This window comes from Gigantopelta aegis, chromosome 3, assembly GCF_016097555.1.
Source record: "Gigantopelta aegis isolate Gae_Host chromosome 3, Gae_host_genome, whole genome shotgun sequence".
Lineage (NCBI taxonomy): Eukaryota > Metazoa > Mollusca > Gastropoda > Neomphalida > Peltospiridae > Gigantopelta > Gigantopelta aegis.
The window spans coordinates 53,722,460-53,740,952 of record NC_054701.1 but is presented as its reverse complement, the minus strand read 5'-3'; the positions used below and the strand labels follow the sequence as shown (position 1 = coordinate 53,740,952).

At 35.3% G+C, this 18,493-nt stretch overlaps 1 protein-coding gene across 4 annotated transcripts in view; it reads right to left on the bottom strand.

Annotated features, from left to right (window-relative positions):
- Nucleotides 1-1,090: 1,090 nt before the first annotated feature.
- The window catches only part of LOC121368239 (vezatin-like), a 77,888-nt gene continuing 60,485 nt past the window's right edge, over nucleotides 1,091-18,493 (bottom strand). For 2 of the 4 annotated variants that reach the window (XM_041492878.1, XM_041492879.1), the window contains exons 11-13: nucleotides 16,585-16,676; nucleotides 11,761-11,841; nucleotides 1,091-2,682 (exon numbers count right to left, since the gene is read on the bottom strand). In XM_041492878.1, the coding sequence (XP_041348812.1) occupies nucleotides 1,744-2,682; nucleotides 11,761-11,841; nucleotides 16,585-16,676 (1,112 nt within the window). In that variant the 3' untranslated portion in view covers nucleotides 1,091-1,743. Of the gene's footprint in view, nucleotides 2,683-9,775; nucleotides 9,931-11,760; nucleotides 11,842-16,584; nucleotides 16,677-18,493 lie in introns of all 4 variants that reach the window. The other 2 variants (XM_041492880.1, XM_041492881.1) reach the window with 2 other exon arrangements.

Here is an 18,493-nt window from a genome sequence, read left to right as displayed (position 1 = left end):
GGGTTCAATGATACAGAGATTGTCTTGTCAAAAGCCAATCGCTGTGACATAGGGACCCTTCACCAGTTCGGCCGCTACCGGTTTATTTGCAAGTGAAACATTTCCGGGAACCTCCGAAGTAGGATTGGTTTCAGCTCCGTGGGCCTCCGTGGCAGAGACTTCGGTCACCGAAAGACTGATCGCTGATCTGCCAGTGCAGACGACTATAGAGTTCAGTGGCCTTGCTAGGGCCGGTCCCAAATGTTTGTATAGGGACCCTAGGCTGTCTTGTTTCTCACCCGCAACTGGTTCACTAACACATCTTTTCAATACCACTGCAACCTCATCGCTGCTCCCAGGAAATGATCTAATCAGAAAAACCCGCCAAGAGCGGCAAAAGAGGTATCGGAAGGGGCTTTAATAGACGTTCGTCCGTCTAGTAGAAGGGAGAAGGAAAACACTATGTTTTTTTAAGGCCAAATGTGTGGTTTCCTTCATGGCAGTGATGGAATGCTGTAAAAATAGCATGCCATAAGCGATAGGGTTCAAGTCCCCAAAGCAGACCCTTCTCAACCCAGGAATATAATCTTTTGAAACTGCTTTCACTTTTTTTTTTTTAGAACGATTGAAAATGAGCGACGGACTCCGGATCACCATCGGTGAAGGGATCTGGGACCTTGGGGACAGGAGTTCAGCTGATAGGGTAGAGGAGTCTGAACGTGTAACACTCACTTCTTTTGTAGAATATTCAAAAAAAAAAAAAATTATTTACTGAATATGGTGTAGACACCACAGAGGATATCGAGTCTTCACCCATGTCTACATTGCTCCGGACTTCATTCAAATGGTCTTTCTCGAGATCAATGTACCTGTACACACTGCCCGAGATGTCAGTTCAGATGTGCACCCCCACTCCTGCCGGAGAAGCCTGCCAATACAAACCGTATTGGCTGCACTCAACATATGGTCCTGGGGGTAAGGGGAGTCCCGATGGGCCTTTTTGGCATGAGTGGAGGAGGCGCGAATCCACCCAACATTGGTATTATTATGGACAATTAAAAATGTGCTGTCATTAATTGTAATTAATAAGTAATTAGCTGTAACCATCTTAGTTATTACAAATATTTTATTATGTTTTCTCAAATCAATCATATCATAACTGGTTTAGTAGACATGAAAATAACTGAAGTTTAGCTAATTACTGGTAATTATATATTCATTAATGTCAATTACAATACTGAAATGTAGATGTTATAGTACTATTTCATTTGCAAAGCAAATACTAAGAAACTGACACTAATATCACTAAAATAGATTGACATTTTGATTTAATGTAAAATAGGTATGAAAAATGGTGGCCATCTTTAAAATGGGTGGTCATTTGGAACTTTCTTGAAAGTAGTATTATCTTTGTAACAAGTGACCTACTAACATTATGTATGCCAAATTTCATGTTTGGATCTTCAAATGCAAGATTGTTACATCAGCAGTATAAATAAATGGTGGCCATCATGAAAAATTGTGACCATTTGGGAATATCTAGCGACTAATATTATTTTTGTAATAAATAACCCAGTGGCACTATATATATCAAATTCCATACTTTTATCATGAAATGCACAATTATGTTACCAGTATTGATGAATGTACTACATGATTTCATTGAAACTGAACTACATAATTCATCTAATCTAATTGCTGTAATTGCTAACCAAACAAATAAACATGTTTTAATGAGAAATAAACTGGACCAAGTATCAAGTTTTAAATGTATTTAGTTTCACTACTAGTGAAAAGTTCTGCTATACCTTCAGTATTGGCATCATGATCTTCATCATGTTTCTTCCTATTACAATCACAATCATCACTATCACTATCTCCAAATGTTTCAATATTCAAATTCAAACTTTGGGACTGAATAGCTACCATAGCAGCCACCCTGGCTGTGAAAGCAATGCTTGAACCAGACAAACAAGAAACCTCCTCCCCACCACATTCATCCTCACATTGAAATTTTGTCACCGATTCAAAGATTTCCACAGAACCAGTTTTACTTAAATCTGGGTGAATCTCAAAATGGGTTGGCCTCTTGGAGAAGCTCTCTTCACTCTCACTAGAGTCCGATACATTTAGTGTGTCACATACATCTTCACAAGCACCTCCAAACTCTCCCTGCAGTTGAAGGTCAATCAATGATTCTTCAAACGTGACTCCCAAATTATCTCTTTCTCTATTTGGAGCATCATCACTGCTCCAGTTGGAAATAACCTCAATAGATGATCCATCACTTTGTTCAGTTCCTTCAGATGCTGTGGATTTACTGTCCTGTTGATTTGAACCAAGTTGTACACCCATCTCTTTTTCGAAGGACAAATCTGAACAAGTCCTCATTGAATCATGGGTATTACAAATATCTGTCTCAGCTGCTGTATGTTCAGTGTATTCAATTCTTAAATTCCTTTGTACTTCACCAAGTTGTAAGATTGTGTCCATCAAAGATAAACTATCAGAGCCATCTTGCTGAGTGGCATCAGCTTTCTTTGATCTGCTATTCATTTCCAGATCACAAATATGAGACACACCCTGCACTTTGGCAAGTGCTATCTGTTCACGTCTCTTCATTTCTTCAGCTCGTACAGAAATCACACATCGTAATTCAGTCATTAATCTCAAAGCATCCTCTTTTTCTTTTTTTCTCTTTTCCTGAAAGAAAAGTAAGTTGTTTTATTATTACCCATATAATTATTTATAACAATATATAAATAACAATGATAAAATAAATCAAACAAATCCAAATCAATCTACACTATACACCATCATGGGCCAATACGAACTGATACAAAAGCAAGATGCATGGGAATAATTCAGGTTGCTTGAAACTAGTGCTATATATTTGACTGTCTTCACAAATTAGCTATTTTAATAGTTTTAAAATGATGAGCATATCTCTAATCTATTTAACTGGTAAATAAAACAGTCTGTATAAAGCTTTTTTGAAACTCTTGATTGTTTCAATTTAATGCTCCTTGTACTATTTATATATATCAATCTGATTGAAATCAACTCTAGATACTGGTCTATCAGTAGATCTGACAGCATTGCGTGAACTTATTTGTCCAGGTGATATTTCATCTGTAAATAATAATTTAGATATTGACCAATCACTCTTTGCCTTTTATAATGTTATTTTGGAGCAGACCAATTCTAAATACATCGGGCAAGACTATTTATGCGGCCGCCGTACCACAAACCATACCAATACCTGTACGTACAGGCTGGGTTAGGTGACTGCTCAATATAACTCCAGGTGTTTAATTTATTTCTTAAAGAACTAAATCAATCTTCAAGTTAAGAGCTCAAGATAATAAGCCGAGTGCCTGACATCATCAAGTACTGTTCTAGGACACACACATATTTGTTTTCTTCCTTCACAGATCTCAAACTGTTGCCTTATTATTTCGAGATGTCGACTTATGTTAATTAGCACTCAACTTATTATCTTGATCGAGTTCTCAAATTATTATTTTGAGCTCTCAACTAGTTGTTGAGCACATGACTTACTATATCAAGCTTTGACTTATTATGTCAGGCTCTTGGCTTATTATCTTGAGCTCTCAACTTATTATCTCAAGCTATCGATGTATTATGTCAATTTTAGTGCTCAACATATTAACTCTTGTCAACATGTATGTCTTTTTCTTTTGCAATTCACTTTTTGGCTGTATACAGTACTGATGCAGAAGTCGATAGCTTAAAATAATAAGTCGAGTGCTCAAAATAATAAGTGAAGTGCGGGAGATAATAAGTCAAGAGATTGAGATAATAAGTCGAGCCCCAAAAAGTCTAGCAATCTACAAAATAAAATGAGCACTCAAGAGTTTTAGATAACAAATCAAGCACTCGAGATAATAAGTCAAGATTTTAAGATAATAAGTTGAGCACTAAGAATAATAAGTCAAACAATTGAGATAATAAGTTGAGCACTCGATATAAGTTGAACACTTGAGATACATGTAATTAGTAATGTGTTCTTGAGATTTCAAGATAGTAAGTTAAGCACTCGACAAAACTAGTCCAGATTTCGAGATATAAATTCAATATCTTTAAAAGTAAAGAAACAAATTTGTGTACCACCATATCATTTATTATTTTTTTGGATTGTATGAAAAGAATGTTTGAGGCTGTATTACATTTTAAATTACTGGTATTTAACATAATTATAGTCATTTTGACACTGTATGGCTGAATGTTCATTCATTTCTGTGGCAATGGGATTAAATAATAATTATAAAACATTTTGATTAAATTTATATATGCAGTCCTTGGCTTGTATATGTATATGTGTGTGTGTGTGTGTGTGTGTGTATGTGTGTATATATATATATATATATATATATATAGATAGATATATAGATATACACACATATACATATACATATACATGGATATGGACATATATATACTGAACAAAATAAGAAACTTCCGCTAACTTTGCTTGAACATAACTTGATGAAAAAAGTGTGGTAGGGGTTAAAACAAAAACCCACCCACTTAATAACGGGTATGACCACCTCTTGAATTGACCACTGCAGTGCATCGCGGGCGCATAGAATTGACTAAAGTGTTGATTTCTGCCTGTGGAATATTCTTCCATTCCTGAATGAGCGCTTGACGAAGTTCGTTGACATTAGTGGGTGGGCTGGGACGCCGCCTCAATCGTCTGTCCAGACTATCCCAGACATGCTTGATAGGGTTGAGATCAGGACTTTTAGCAGGCCAGTCATCAATGAAATCAATGTTATTTGTGCTAAGAAAATTTACAGTGTCTCTAGCTGTATGAGAGGTGGCATTATCATGCTGAAAAATCAAGATGTTGGCGTTGTTATGGAACAGAGGAATGACGTGATGAGTGAGAATGTCATCGCGGTAACGTTCAGCATTTAAATTGCCATCAATGACGACTAGTGGTGAACGATAACCATGGGCAATGGCTGCCCAGACCATGACAGAACCCCCACCCCCGAAACGATCTTGTTCAAGAACACAACAGTCAGCATAGCATTCATTTCTCCTATGGTAGACGCGCACCCTGCCATCACCACATTGTAAAGAAAATCTGGATTCATCCGAAAAAAGAACGGTATTCCAGCGTCGCCGTATCCAACGAGTGTGTACATGTGCCCAATTAAGACGATTTAGACGATGACGTTGCATTAAAACGCATCCGACGTAAGGACGTCGTGCATGTAAACCATTTTCCCGCAGACGATTACGAACAGTTTGCCCACTGATTCGGTTATTATGAAGCCCAGATGTGTTAGCAGCAGTAGCAGTGGCAGTTTGGAATCGATTGCGCAAATGCATGTTCATGATATAGCGGTCTTGACCACGCGTTGTAACTCGCGGACGTCCACGACGTTGCAAGTCGTTGGTGCTTCCTGTCGTTCGAAACCGTATGCGAAGATTTCGTATCGCTCGACTAGAACTCCCAACATGCCTTGCAACGTCTTCTGTCGACATGCCAGCATCAAGCATGCCAATCGCCCGTTCGCGTAAATTATTGGGTATTCTTGGCATACTAAAAATACTACAATGTAAAAAACGTTAATTTTTTTTACAAATTTTGAAGCGTTTTCGTTCATTTGACAACAATGTCAGTAAGACAAGTAAAACAAATTGACCGACTACTACACCGGACATGTCGAACCATGCATGCACGTACAAACTGAATTTCATGTTGTCAACGATTAACAGTGCAAAAATAATCGATAAAATTCATGAATCCTGATCATACAGCTCAAGGCTAATACTACCTATATAATTTCATTACACAATGAATTCTTTAACACAACAAATACTATATGTACAAATCGGAAGTTTCTTTTTTTGTTCAGTATATATATATATATATATATATATACATATACATATATATGTATTATATATAGCTTGCAGATGCAAAGTCGACTCGTGATGTCAGTAATGGGCTATAACAGTTTTCAAGGGATTGTTATGATCCAGGCAATAATGATAGTTTGGGGTAAATACAACATTTATGTAACAGGGTTTTTTTTCATATATATATATATATATATATATATATATATATATATATATATACATACATGTATATATATATATACTCTGTCAAAAAAGAAACACATGATAGTGAAAGAAGAAAAGTGTTTGATTTGACAAAATATAGTTTTTTTGTACAATGTTGCTGAATGACCATGTTTGTTAATGTTCCTGGAATGGGACAGCATGCCCAAATACACCCTAAAACAAATTTAACGCACGTTGTGCGACAATAGCAGGAAATCGGCATGAAATGATCAGATTTTGGCGAATGCACCTAAAACTCAGGGAAAAGATTGGGGTAGTGATGGGTATTTAAAGCTGCAATGCTCGCAATGATGCCTCATTTCCATTTTGACGTAGAAAAGTTACAAGATGCCAAGACAAAGCCTGCCGAATCGAAACATTGCAATAGGCCGCCTCCAGTTAGGTTAATTGCAGTCAGCAGTCGCACATCAGAGTACCTATTTTACGTCTCTGGGACAGGTACCAGCAGTTTCAATCAGCTAAAGACCGGCTCAGAAGTGGAAGACCTCGCATAACAGCTGCAGCACAAGATCGCTACATCCGGTTCTGCACTTGCGTCACCGAACTGCTACAGCAACGAACACTGCTGCACAAACCATTCGGAACCGACTTCAAGACGTCAACATCGACATTTACATGTTTGCTGATGCACGAATGTACAGGGGTGGAAGTTGGGAAACTGGTGGCGAGTATGGTTCAGCGACGAGTCACATTACCTTCTACAGCGACGTGGTAGACAATGTGTTTACAGACGCCGCAATGAACGTTTTGCCAACAACTGCGTCGTCCAAGTTGACAGATTCAGTGGAGGGAGTGTCATGATGTGGGGACCCATCCACAAAGCTCAATGGGTAGGTGTAAACCACTTGCACCGACCAGTGATCCATAACTGGTTCAACAAAGGCCATGGTTTGTGCTATCCTGCCTGTGAGAAGCGCAAATAAAAGATCCCTTGCTGCCTGTCGTAAAAGAGTTGTGACGAAGCAGGTTTCCTCTAAAAAACAGTGTCAGAATGTCCAATAGCCGATGATAAGATAAAAAAAATCAATGTGCTCTAGTGGCATCGTTAAATAAAACAAACTTTACTATTTTTTATTGTCACTTCGCAATTATTGGCCATATTACCTCACATTTACACATACCGTACTCAGGTTAGCCATTAGATGTGTAATCACCATTACATATATGGTAAATAACAATTAAAGATTAAGTGACAGCTTTGATATCCATAACAAACATATTTATAGTTTAGTTCAAAACAATTAATTTAATCCACTATCTTTCTATTGTTTGAATTCGAATTTGTTTTAAAACGGTTATTTAGCAAACTGAAGAGTAGGTAAAAGTAATGTTGCCTTTTTTGTGTTGAAAAGATGTCAGTAGCCATATCAGTTTTCAATATGCACATCCAGCTAAACTTCACGATACTGAACCAGATAAACTTCACCATATTGAACTATCACTCGATGATAAACTTAAAATCATTAAAAGAAATTTAAATATACATGTATAAGCAAACGTTAAAATATCTTAAGTTAAGTGTTCTTTATTGGATTATTAACGGTTGGATTCATCTGAAGTTCAATATAAATATATATATATATATATATATAGCTGAATGTGAGACCAGCAGAAACAAACGACAGAGCACAACAAAAGGTTTTGTATCAATGCAAACCCCTGAAAACTGGACACCAAAATTCTTGGTCCCATGCATGTACGGTTTAGAAAAGTTTCATTATATATATATTATATACCATTCTCCCAGAAGGCGTCACTTTTCATAGTAGTGCATGTCTACCTTTGTAAAAATAATGTTTTTAAAATATGTTTTATGGTCATGTCTTAACTCCTGGGTCAGGTGAATGTATTTCAAATTAAAGCAGCGATCTTTACATAGGATTTTATTATTATTATCAAATTTTTTCCGGGACTGGGTCTAACAGCAATGGCTGCCATGTTACGGTGTTGAAATACTTTGTTTTCTTTTAATAAAAAAAGATAAATATTTTATACCTGATGAACATTTACTGATTCATATTTTTAGTAGTCCACCAAAGAGCAAAATAGCATGAACATATTTAATTTGGTTTAACAACAAACACTGAGGAAGCTTCCAATTACCACAAAAATAGAATGTTGGATGCAATTATTATATGTTCACACAATTAAATGGCCAAAACAATTCGGAGTGCAAAGGCATATTTTTTTAGCGACACCTCAGTACATTTTAAAGCTATTTCATGTTGAACATGTGGCTATTTAGACACTTGAACAAAATCATATGGTCACAATATTATGGTGTTGATAAAATTGAACAAAAACTAAAATTTTCATCTCATTATTATTGATTAGCTATGTTGAATATTGTGGTTTCCTCTATTTGGAAGGAATCATGTAGTATGTCTTAGTTTATCATTATACATCATAGGCTGTGTTTGCTGACCGGCGTACATGTAATTACAGTGTTGATGTTATTTGCAAATGTCATAAATGTAACCATAAATGTAATTTCCACTGAGGTGGTTCAATCCTGCGATGCAAGTACCTAAAGCGAGCACTGAACCGACTGAGCTAAATCCCGCCCATACTTTGGTGTAATGCAAAGACATGGGTGATAGGTATAGGCACTGGTGACATCAGGGTAGCAGTTCCATGCAACCCGTGTGGTCCTTTTCCCTTTTTTCAAAGGTAGTATTGCATCTTGTTAACCGCTGGAAAAGAAGCAGGGAAAGGTATGTCTCTTTACCCAGGACGTCATTGATATGTAAAGTATTTACCTGTACTACAGGTATCCCATATTCTCACATTTGTTTTACGCAAGGTAAATAAATGATGGAACTTGGCAATTGGGAGGACGTAAACATTTGTGTCAACAGTGCGCACAAAAGAGCTGGTATACAGCCGTTCATAATAACGTCCTGCACATGAATTAAAAGTGTGGTGTCTGATTCCTCATAGTCACATGGTGGCATTGAATGAACATTTGATTGAAGAATATACTGTGACACCAAAGGTAATGGTTATTTCCTTGTCTTCATGGCAGTCTACGGTGGCAGTCTTGGTGATTTTGAATACAAAAAGTTCCTCTTTGTTGGTTGGATCACGTAAAATGTCAATGCAGTTTCATAGAACCTTGTTTTTACCAATAACCTGACATTTCATAAGTATACTGGCCACGTCTCGTTGTTTTGACATGAACATAATTATATTGTTGATGATAATTTTTAAGATGAATGGTGAAACCACAGTACAATGCACTATGTCGGTATGGCACTATTGACAGGGCCGTGTCCCGTGTTCTCTGTCAGATGAGCTATCTCGGTATCACCAGAGTACAGGATACACGGATCCAACAGTATTTTTTGAGAAATCATTTCCCATATCGCTGGTGAGTGCAAGAATGTTGTATATACAAAATTCCCATTTTGAGAAAACGAGCATTAAAAAATAATATGTAAAACATAAATCGTCATTTCTATTCCGTATATATGTTATGCCGTATTGTGATTAAATGATGGAAGGACATTACAGAAAAAAGTATTAGTGATTTGTACTGACATTTATTAGATGCCAAAAATTAACATTAAAACACATACAACAATTTTGCCCCAACAGCTTAGTGATGTACAGTATCTGCACTTTGCAGTAAATATTTTTCAGCAAGAATAAAAGTAAAAACTGTACCAACCTGAAAGTGTTGCTAAAACAGTTTCAAGAGTAACCAATTTGTTTTTACAAGTCGCGGAAGCCATGACTTTTTGTATTCTTCTTTTGGTAGTTTCCTCCAAAATCTGAAGCAGCATACACTGATATAACACTTACAACACTTTCGCTCCAAGTCAACTACAATATATGCATTTACAACAGTTTAGCTGACTTCAAATTAAGCAACCAGACCTATTATATGAACATACAACATTTTTGCTCTGGAACATATAGGGTCCATTACATTGTGAAAATTAAGACCTTATTTATCAACATTTTGTAGATACTACATTTTTGCACTGACCCAGCGATATGGGGTCACACATTCGGGAGAAACTTATAATTGCACCTGATGCCGACCTCCTTGTGCTGGCATAGGACACATACATCATGAACAGCAATGAAAGAATTCACAGGAGAAAAGCAAAGTTCAATGTATTCAAACATCTTCAGAGGATGTTACACTACTTTATTTTCCTTATGTGACCAGCATCTTTACGAAAATGGCACTCAACCCTTACACCAAAGAAGATACAGATGATCTACATATCCAGCTACTGAAATGCTTTACAGTTATCATATGTTCAACGAAACAAGGGGAAGATAATAGAAACCACTTCATTTGCACCAGGACTTAAAACAGGTTGCCTACCAAGCTGAATTATGGCTCACCAATGAACAGTTAACAAAATGCACCCAATCTAGAAAGGTGGGGATGGACTTTTGATAAAGACAGCTTTTCCATCTGTAGCCTCAAAGACTTGCAGTAAGTTAAGTAATTGTCATCCCATTACGTCTACGTCTCGAATGCAATTGGTCTAAAAGATAATAACATAGCATTACCTGCGACAATAATTCGGGAACAATCTTTACTTGGGATGTTTGGGTGTTTAATAAAATGATTTGTTTAAAATTACACGACCAAGCTTCTATCCATGTGAGTCTGTGGGTAATAATACTAAAATAGGTTAAGTGTTCAATTATATTAACTAATTTATTGCTTTAAGTGAGATTACTCTATTTTGTTTTACTTTTGTTTAAAATGTATTGAGACTGATTGATAATAATGTTACACAAGGTGTATTCTGGTACTGTATTAACTCATATTAGTAACTCGGATAACATTGACACTAATCACACAACGACATTCAAACTTTCAAACTGTTCCTCAAGAATTATTCACTAAAATGTTCATTAAAATGTGATATTTTCTAATAATTTTATATACATTGATTGCATATCAAAAAGGGTATCCCATGGAGAGCCTACATCAGGTTTCCTCTTTAATTATCTCTGTGGTCCTTAACCATATTTTCAACGCCACGTTTTGTGCGTCATTAAGTAAAACCTTTCTTTCTTTCTCTATACATTTTTTTCTTAAAGACTATAACGACATTAAAGCGAGAAGCTGGTAATGGACGTTTGTTTTCCCTCAATAATATTTCTCTATAATTCGTTCCTTTTATAAAAATCTAGCTAGTAATATTTGTAATTATACAATTTCATTCCCTGCCCCTAAAAATGTTACATTGTTAGGTTAGACCAAAAGATTGTGATCCTGGGTGGCATATGTGCTTGAGATATTAGTACTAATAGGTTTTTATATGGCCGCCGGCCACCTTGAAAACCAATTTAGCCAACATAATCTAATTTTGGCAAGTGGTTTATATTAAAAGTTGAAAATTATGGCAATGGGCAACTTGTGGACGGAATTTGATGCTTTTATCTGGAACGTCTACATAGACATCATTTTATTGGACTGCTTGAAAAACATACTAAATACGGTTGCCATTTTGATGACAGGAATTCTGGGTAATTTTCACCCGAGAGATAGTCAGGACATACATGTATACTATTATAAAGAAATACCAAATTTAGCTGGTAGTACAGTAGTTGCCACTTGACCCACAAAGTCCGCCTCAATCTGCACGCCTATAACGATGATGGACATATATATTATGTTCATACTTTCTGTTTGTCAGAGAAGTCCAGATCCCAGTCCCAGCCTGTAGACAAAGTCTCACCAGGATCAGAGTATGCCTCAAACACCTAAAATATTACAAAATAGATTAATCAAATATTTTAATATACTAGCTGCTAAATCTAGTCATGTCATAAATAAAAAAGGTGTTAGGAAAAATATAGATTTATGGTAAGTACTATATTTTAACAAATATTTCATAATGAATAAATGCTTTGTGCAAATTATTATACACAAAATGTTTAATAAAATTAACAATGAACAAGACTGTAAAAATAAGATATATAAAAATAAAAAGTCCAAAATACATGTATACCTGTAACTATATAAATAAATTTCAGTTACATTCATTACAATATAATGTCATCCCATTGGTCCAGACGTAGCAATGGGAGTTTGTTCATGATGAACGTAAAAATTACGTCATCAGGGAATGTCATATCTGATGATGTCATTTTATATGGGCGTTACTGTTTATGGATAAAAAATAATTCAAAATAAAGTATGAAGTTTTAGTGTTGTTATTAGCCTGTATGATAGAAATTTAATTATAAGTATTGTCTGTTATTTCTTTTACATTCATCTGGGTATGAATTTTTTTTTTTTTATCTGCAAACTTATGTGAGAACGTCTTCGCCGATTTTCACAGTTTGCGGATGATTTTTTTTGTTCATATCCCGATGAACGTAAAAGAAATAACAGACAATCCTTAATTAACCATAATAACTTTTATTGCAAGTTGGACAAAAAGAAGCCAGCTAGTGCAATGATTTCATCATTATTGCATGCATGTCGACTAATAGTGGAGCAGCCAACATGCCAAAACAATTTGTTGATGGCATTTACATGTTAAAAGCAGTTTTCCACATTAATATCATTCTAATAGGGTTACTGAACAGGTACAAGGTGGATGACAGTTTCACTTTTTAATATTAAGAGGCAATTCCACGCTAAAGTGGACATGAAATGAAAAAAATCAAATCATGTTATTCCTTATATATTAAGATTGTTTTTAATGTAAATTTGTCTGGAGAATCCAAATCTGATAAGTAAAATATTATAAAATAAATGAATGTGTTTGACCTTAGCTATTTTATGAGGATAGTTACACTAAAAATATGACACTTCCGTAATACACACTATGAATTTGTGTACAGCAGCCATGTAATTGAAGGTAATATTCTTTTTATTACTGTTTTTGTTTTACCACTAACAAAGTACTATATTCTATAATCCACTTTAATAAAGACATTATCAAATTCATGCATTATTAGTAAAATTATAGCTGTAAACATATGTAATTCTGTCACCATAGGTCTGTAATTCTGTCACCATAGGTTTGTAATTCTGTTACCGTCTTTGGTATATTTTGTCAAGAAACACTTTAGAATAAACCTACATAGTACTAAAATGCTACACACTTATTCATATACTCATATACACCAAGTAATGTAACAATAGGAAGATATACAAAATCTTTAAAAAAAAATCATATGGTAATAGTACTAGTAGTGGCACCAAATGCATTTGCAGAACACCCATAGCAAATATAAAAGTCATCCATTAACAATATAAAAATTAAGGAAATCTGAACAACTTTAACCAAACAGTACAACTTAAAAGCTTCATTATGCTGACTAAATATCTGCAAATCCATGACAAAATTCAAGTTATAATCAAAACCTACTAGAATTATATTGGGGCTCAAAATATAAAGTAAAATATGGCCTGCCATTAATTTTTTTTTAAATAGCAGGCCAAAATAATTGGTATATCAGTCCTTGACATTTGACAATATCAAGTGAGTGATAAATCAATCTCCTCATAACCTCCAGGTGAGTGACTTGCATTTCATAAGGAAAATCTTGATTAGTTTGCACATATTGAACAATGACGGAAACATTGAGACTAGCTGGGGTGGCAGATGCTATATTTTTAGAAAACCTGCATTTGAGCTAAATTTAAGATGTGCTTCGGCACGCTAGTGCAAATGCATACCTCAGATGTGGACTGGTATATCAACTTTAAAATAGTATTACAATATACCTTTATGAGTCTAATTTGCGTTATCACACAATTTCATTATTGTTTTAATAATTTATTGTATAATACTGGTAGATTCTTTTTATTTATAATCTACTTCAATACCAGACTACTGGCAAACAGTTGATTACCAGCCATATCAAAAATGGATGTTTTATTATAAATGTATATTCTACCAGACCACTCTTGTGGACATATAGATCGGTCTTTAGACCTTTGTTCAAAATTTTATGTCGAAATTACTTTCTTTTTTTAATATTATTCAATAGTCTGATCCTCTCTTCTTTCTCTTAGAAAATTTCTTTTTGGACAGTCATTCTAAAATGCTTGGGGCAAGATATAGCCCAGTGGTAAAGCACTCGCTTGATGCACGGTCGGTTTGGGATCGATCCCTGTCAGTGGGCCCATTGGGCTATTTTTTGTTCCAGCCAGTGCACCACGACTGGTACATCAAAGGTCGTGGTATTTGCTATCCTGTTTATGGGATGGTGCATATAAAAGATCCCTTGCTGCTAATCGAAAAGAGTAGCCCATGAAGTGGTGACAGCAGGTTTCCTCCCTCAATATCTGTGTGATTCTTAACCATATGTCCGACGCCATATAATCATAAATAAAATGTGTTGAGTGCATCGTTAAATAAACCATTTCCTTCATTCCTTCTAAAATGCTCCAAATTATATAAATATTCAGCCGAGCAGTTAATTCTTTTTATTTTTGGCTTGTAACTTCTTCTTGTTATTATTTTTCAATTCTATTAATTTTTTTTACTAATTGCTATTTTCAAAATTCGACCCATTTTCAACTCTACCCCCCACCCTTGTCCCGGACCCAGTCACTGGCGAAGTCAGAGATTGTGCCCGGGAGAGACATGCTTGAACCCCGACCCTTGTCCCGGACCCAGTCACCGGCGAAGTCAGAGACTGTGCCCGGGAGAGACATGCTTGAACCTTCATTGGATATAGGCATGTTAATATGTTAACCAATCCAAATGGCATGTGTACTGAGTCATCTGAGACTTTATTGGAGATCAAAAGAATGTGTCAACTACAAGTTCTCAACTTTTGCATGAGTCTCGCTGCACAGGAGCATACAGTAGCAGATAGAAGCCGTAGGAGTATATGTACATGTTTTGTTGGAAGGTGCTTGTTACAGCTATCTACTAAATTATTTATCTTTGACAGTAGTTTCAAATTCACAAATAAGCTACATCATTTATAAAACCAATCACAAGTTGTGTTCATTTGTGTCCACGCCTTCTTACTGTGTATATTTTGACAGCTGATCAATGGCAGTCGACCTCTTATAATTACCGTAAAGGATATAGTTTGGAACCAGATGTCAAACGCGATTATTTATAATTATATTTTTTAAATAATTATTATTAAATGTTACACTCTCTGCGAATGGGGTGGCCAAATGAAAACAAAGGACCAGTTTATTAATTATTAATTTCCGCAAATTTAGTATTATTTTAGACATTTTTTGTTGGAATTGGACAACAGTTTGCAAAAAAATAAATTAAAAAAAATAAATTAATAAACCCTGTTAATAAATCTGAAAATGTTTGTAATAGGTCAAGTTCCTCTCTTTTAGCGAGAAGTGCACAAGTTTTTTGTAAGCTGCCCCACTAAAAGAGGGTGAGGGACATTTGTAGATCCTCCATGGCTACCAAGGGGTGCTCCTAACTTGGGTCCAAAATGTTTGTAATGGGTCAAAGTATATATGTGCCAAATTTCATGCTTTTAACTAAAAGTGCACAATTCAATCAAAAACAATTACAACAGAAAATAAAATTCATGACTGCCCAGACACAGCAATGAGGCCTAATTAAGAGATGTCAACAATTTCAATCATGTTCAAAACCGAAATATATTTATAATAACAAAGCACCTGATAATCATATTGAATAATTGTACTTATTTTAAAATAAATATTGTATGTTTCCGTTTAACCTTCGATTGCTTAATTGACATTTGTCAGAACCACAACACAAGCTAAGGTACTGTTAATAAAAAATATAGACTAACAGCTAACCCAGAACATGATGTAAATAATGACTGCTACCTGCAGGACAGTGCAGTTTCAGAGGTACAACTTATATTTAATAAATACAATGGCACTAGATTATTTGTCCACTATTCAGTTTAGACGGGTAAATTTTCATGTTCAAATATGCACAGATTGAGCCATTTGGAACACATTGCATTATCGGGCTTGCATGCTCAGGTCTATTAAGAGACATGGGAAATGCCATTTAGGGGCAAACATGAAGGCATTCTGGCACCAGTTTCATAAGCATGTGCATTCTGCATATGGTCAAAACATTATTTTAAATATATATTTTAAAACATACTGTATCAAACGTATTTCAATACAGAAATACTTCATTTTGTGTCGGACAGAATGACTGCTAATATTAAGTTTGTGACTGTCAAAGCTTGACAAATTATAAATTTGTAATGGACAACGACCATGGCCAACCACTTATTTCCAGGCTTGGAGTCAGCTAATACACAGCGATATATGGTACATAATATCTGTCCATCAGTTAAAATGTATGCGACATATCAACTCTTCGTTCTTCTATTTCGTTCTTATTAGTGATTTCACAATTTATACATTTCACTGCTTTAAAAGAAAGGGAAGCAAAGTAGGAATATCCTAAGTTATTTAGTATTATGTACATGCATATAAATAAATATATTTTATCTGAATAAATGCTGTATTTGAATAATCTAATGGCAGCATAAAAACAACTGATGTCTGACCTGGTCCTCAATGACGTATTCGTCAGTCTCGGAAAACAGTACAGCTGGTACATCCTGGTCCCTGTTCTTTGATATATGATCCAACTTTGGAACTTGAAAACAGAAAAGGAATGACATTCAATAAGAGTCAATACACATGTATCTATTACACTGATGCACATATTTAAATAACGTTAATTTTTTTATCCATGACCATACTAATGCCTGTTCAGAAATCATACTCTGGAATGGTTCAGTCATGAAAATTCATCAAATATCGTAAACATGATAGATAAATCGACCTGGCTCCCGTACCATATGTTGGAGAGTCAGGAAGGTTTGTACATTGATTCTTATGTAAATATATGTGTCAATTTCAGATTTGCAACTCTTACTTGCCTAAATATGTACGTTAATTGGAAATTTGCATACTTTTAATGGTATGTCAAGGTCAATTTGTGTTCGATCTACTGCTACCCCAAAACAACAGTCCACAGGACAGACACCAAATTTCAATTATCGGGGAGAACACTTTAAAAATGTTTTTTGTGACACTTAATATCTGAACTTTCCATTTTATTTGCTGGATTTTCATAATTGGTCAATTTGACCTACATTTTCAAGGTCAAATGAAGGTCATTGTTTCTGAATATTTAATATGCTGTAAATGACACAAACCACTGGTTTCTTTTAATTCTTTCCAATAATATTGATCAATAATGGTCATATTATTACTTTGGTTTATAGATATATCCAGTGCACATCTAGTAGGGGCGCTTCTTGATTGAAAATTCAGGGGCAGATCCACAATTTAACGAAAGGGAGATGTCTAGGAAAATATTACATCCACATTTTGGGGCATTGTTTGTTAGAAATGGGTATCAATGCTTATAGGGTATGGTTTATGGTACGTGAGGGTAAGTGCAATTTATGGTGATGGTAGGTTCCCACACAAAGGTGACATTTAAAGGTAATTTTGGGGGGCATTTAAGGTCAAATTAGTGGAAGTTAAGTTTTTTTCACATTTTTCTTATCTTTGTGGGTATAAAGGCTATTTACAAATACATGTATGCTACTTAAAGTTCGCTTTTTATAAATATGATTATAACTGATCATTATATATTACAATTTGAATGAAAAGTATAGGGAAACTTGATATCAAAATCAACTGATCTCAAAATTATGTCTTTCTGGGGCAGATCCAGAATTTAATCAAAGAGGAACCGGCCTCGGTGGCGTCGTGGCAGGCCATCGGTCTACAGGCTGGTAGGTACTGGGTTCGGATCCCAATCGAGGCATGGGATTTTTAATCGAGATACCGACTCCAAACCCTGAGTGAGTGAGCAAGGCTCAATGGGTAGGTGTAAACCACTTGCACCGATCAGTGATCCATAACTGGTTCAACAAAGGCCATGGTTTGTGCTATCCTGCCTGTGGGAAGCGCAAATAAAAGATCCCTTGCTGCCTGTCGTAAAAAGAGTAGCCTATGTGGCGACAGCGGGTTTCCTCTAAAAACAGTGTCAGAATGACTATATGTTTGACGTCCAATAGCCGATGATAAGATAAAAAATCAATGTGCTCTAGCGGCGGCGTTAAATAAAACAAACTTTACTTTAATCAAAGAGGATAATTTCTGAATGGGTTGTCAACATTTTGTGCATAGTTTGTTAGCAATGAGTACCAATGCTTAGTGAGGTTTTTACATGGTGAGTGTAGATACAGTTTATGATGAGGGGAGGTACCCATGTGAAATTGACCCTTAAGTAAAAAAAAGAGGTAATTTAGGGTCATATTAGGAAAAATTAAGTGGTTTTTTTTACATTTTTCTTATCTTTGCAAGTAGGGCTTTTTACAAATATGCTACTTAAAGTTTGCTTTTCATAAATATGATTATAATGAATCATTACATATTAAAATGTGCATGCAAACT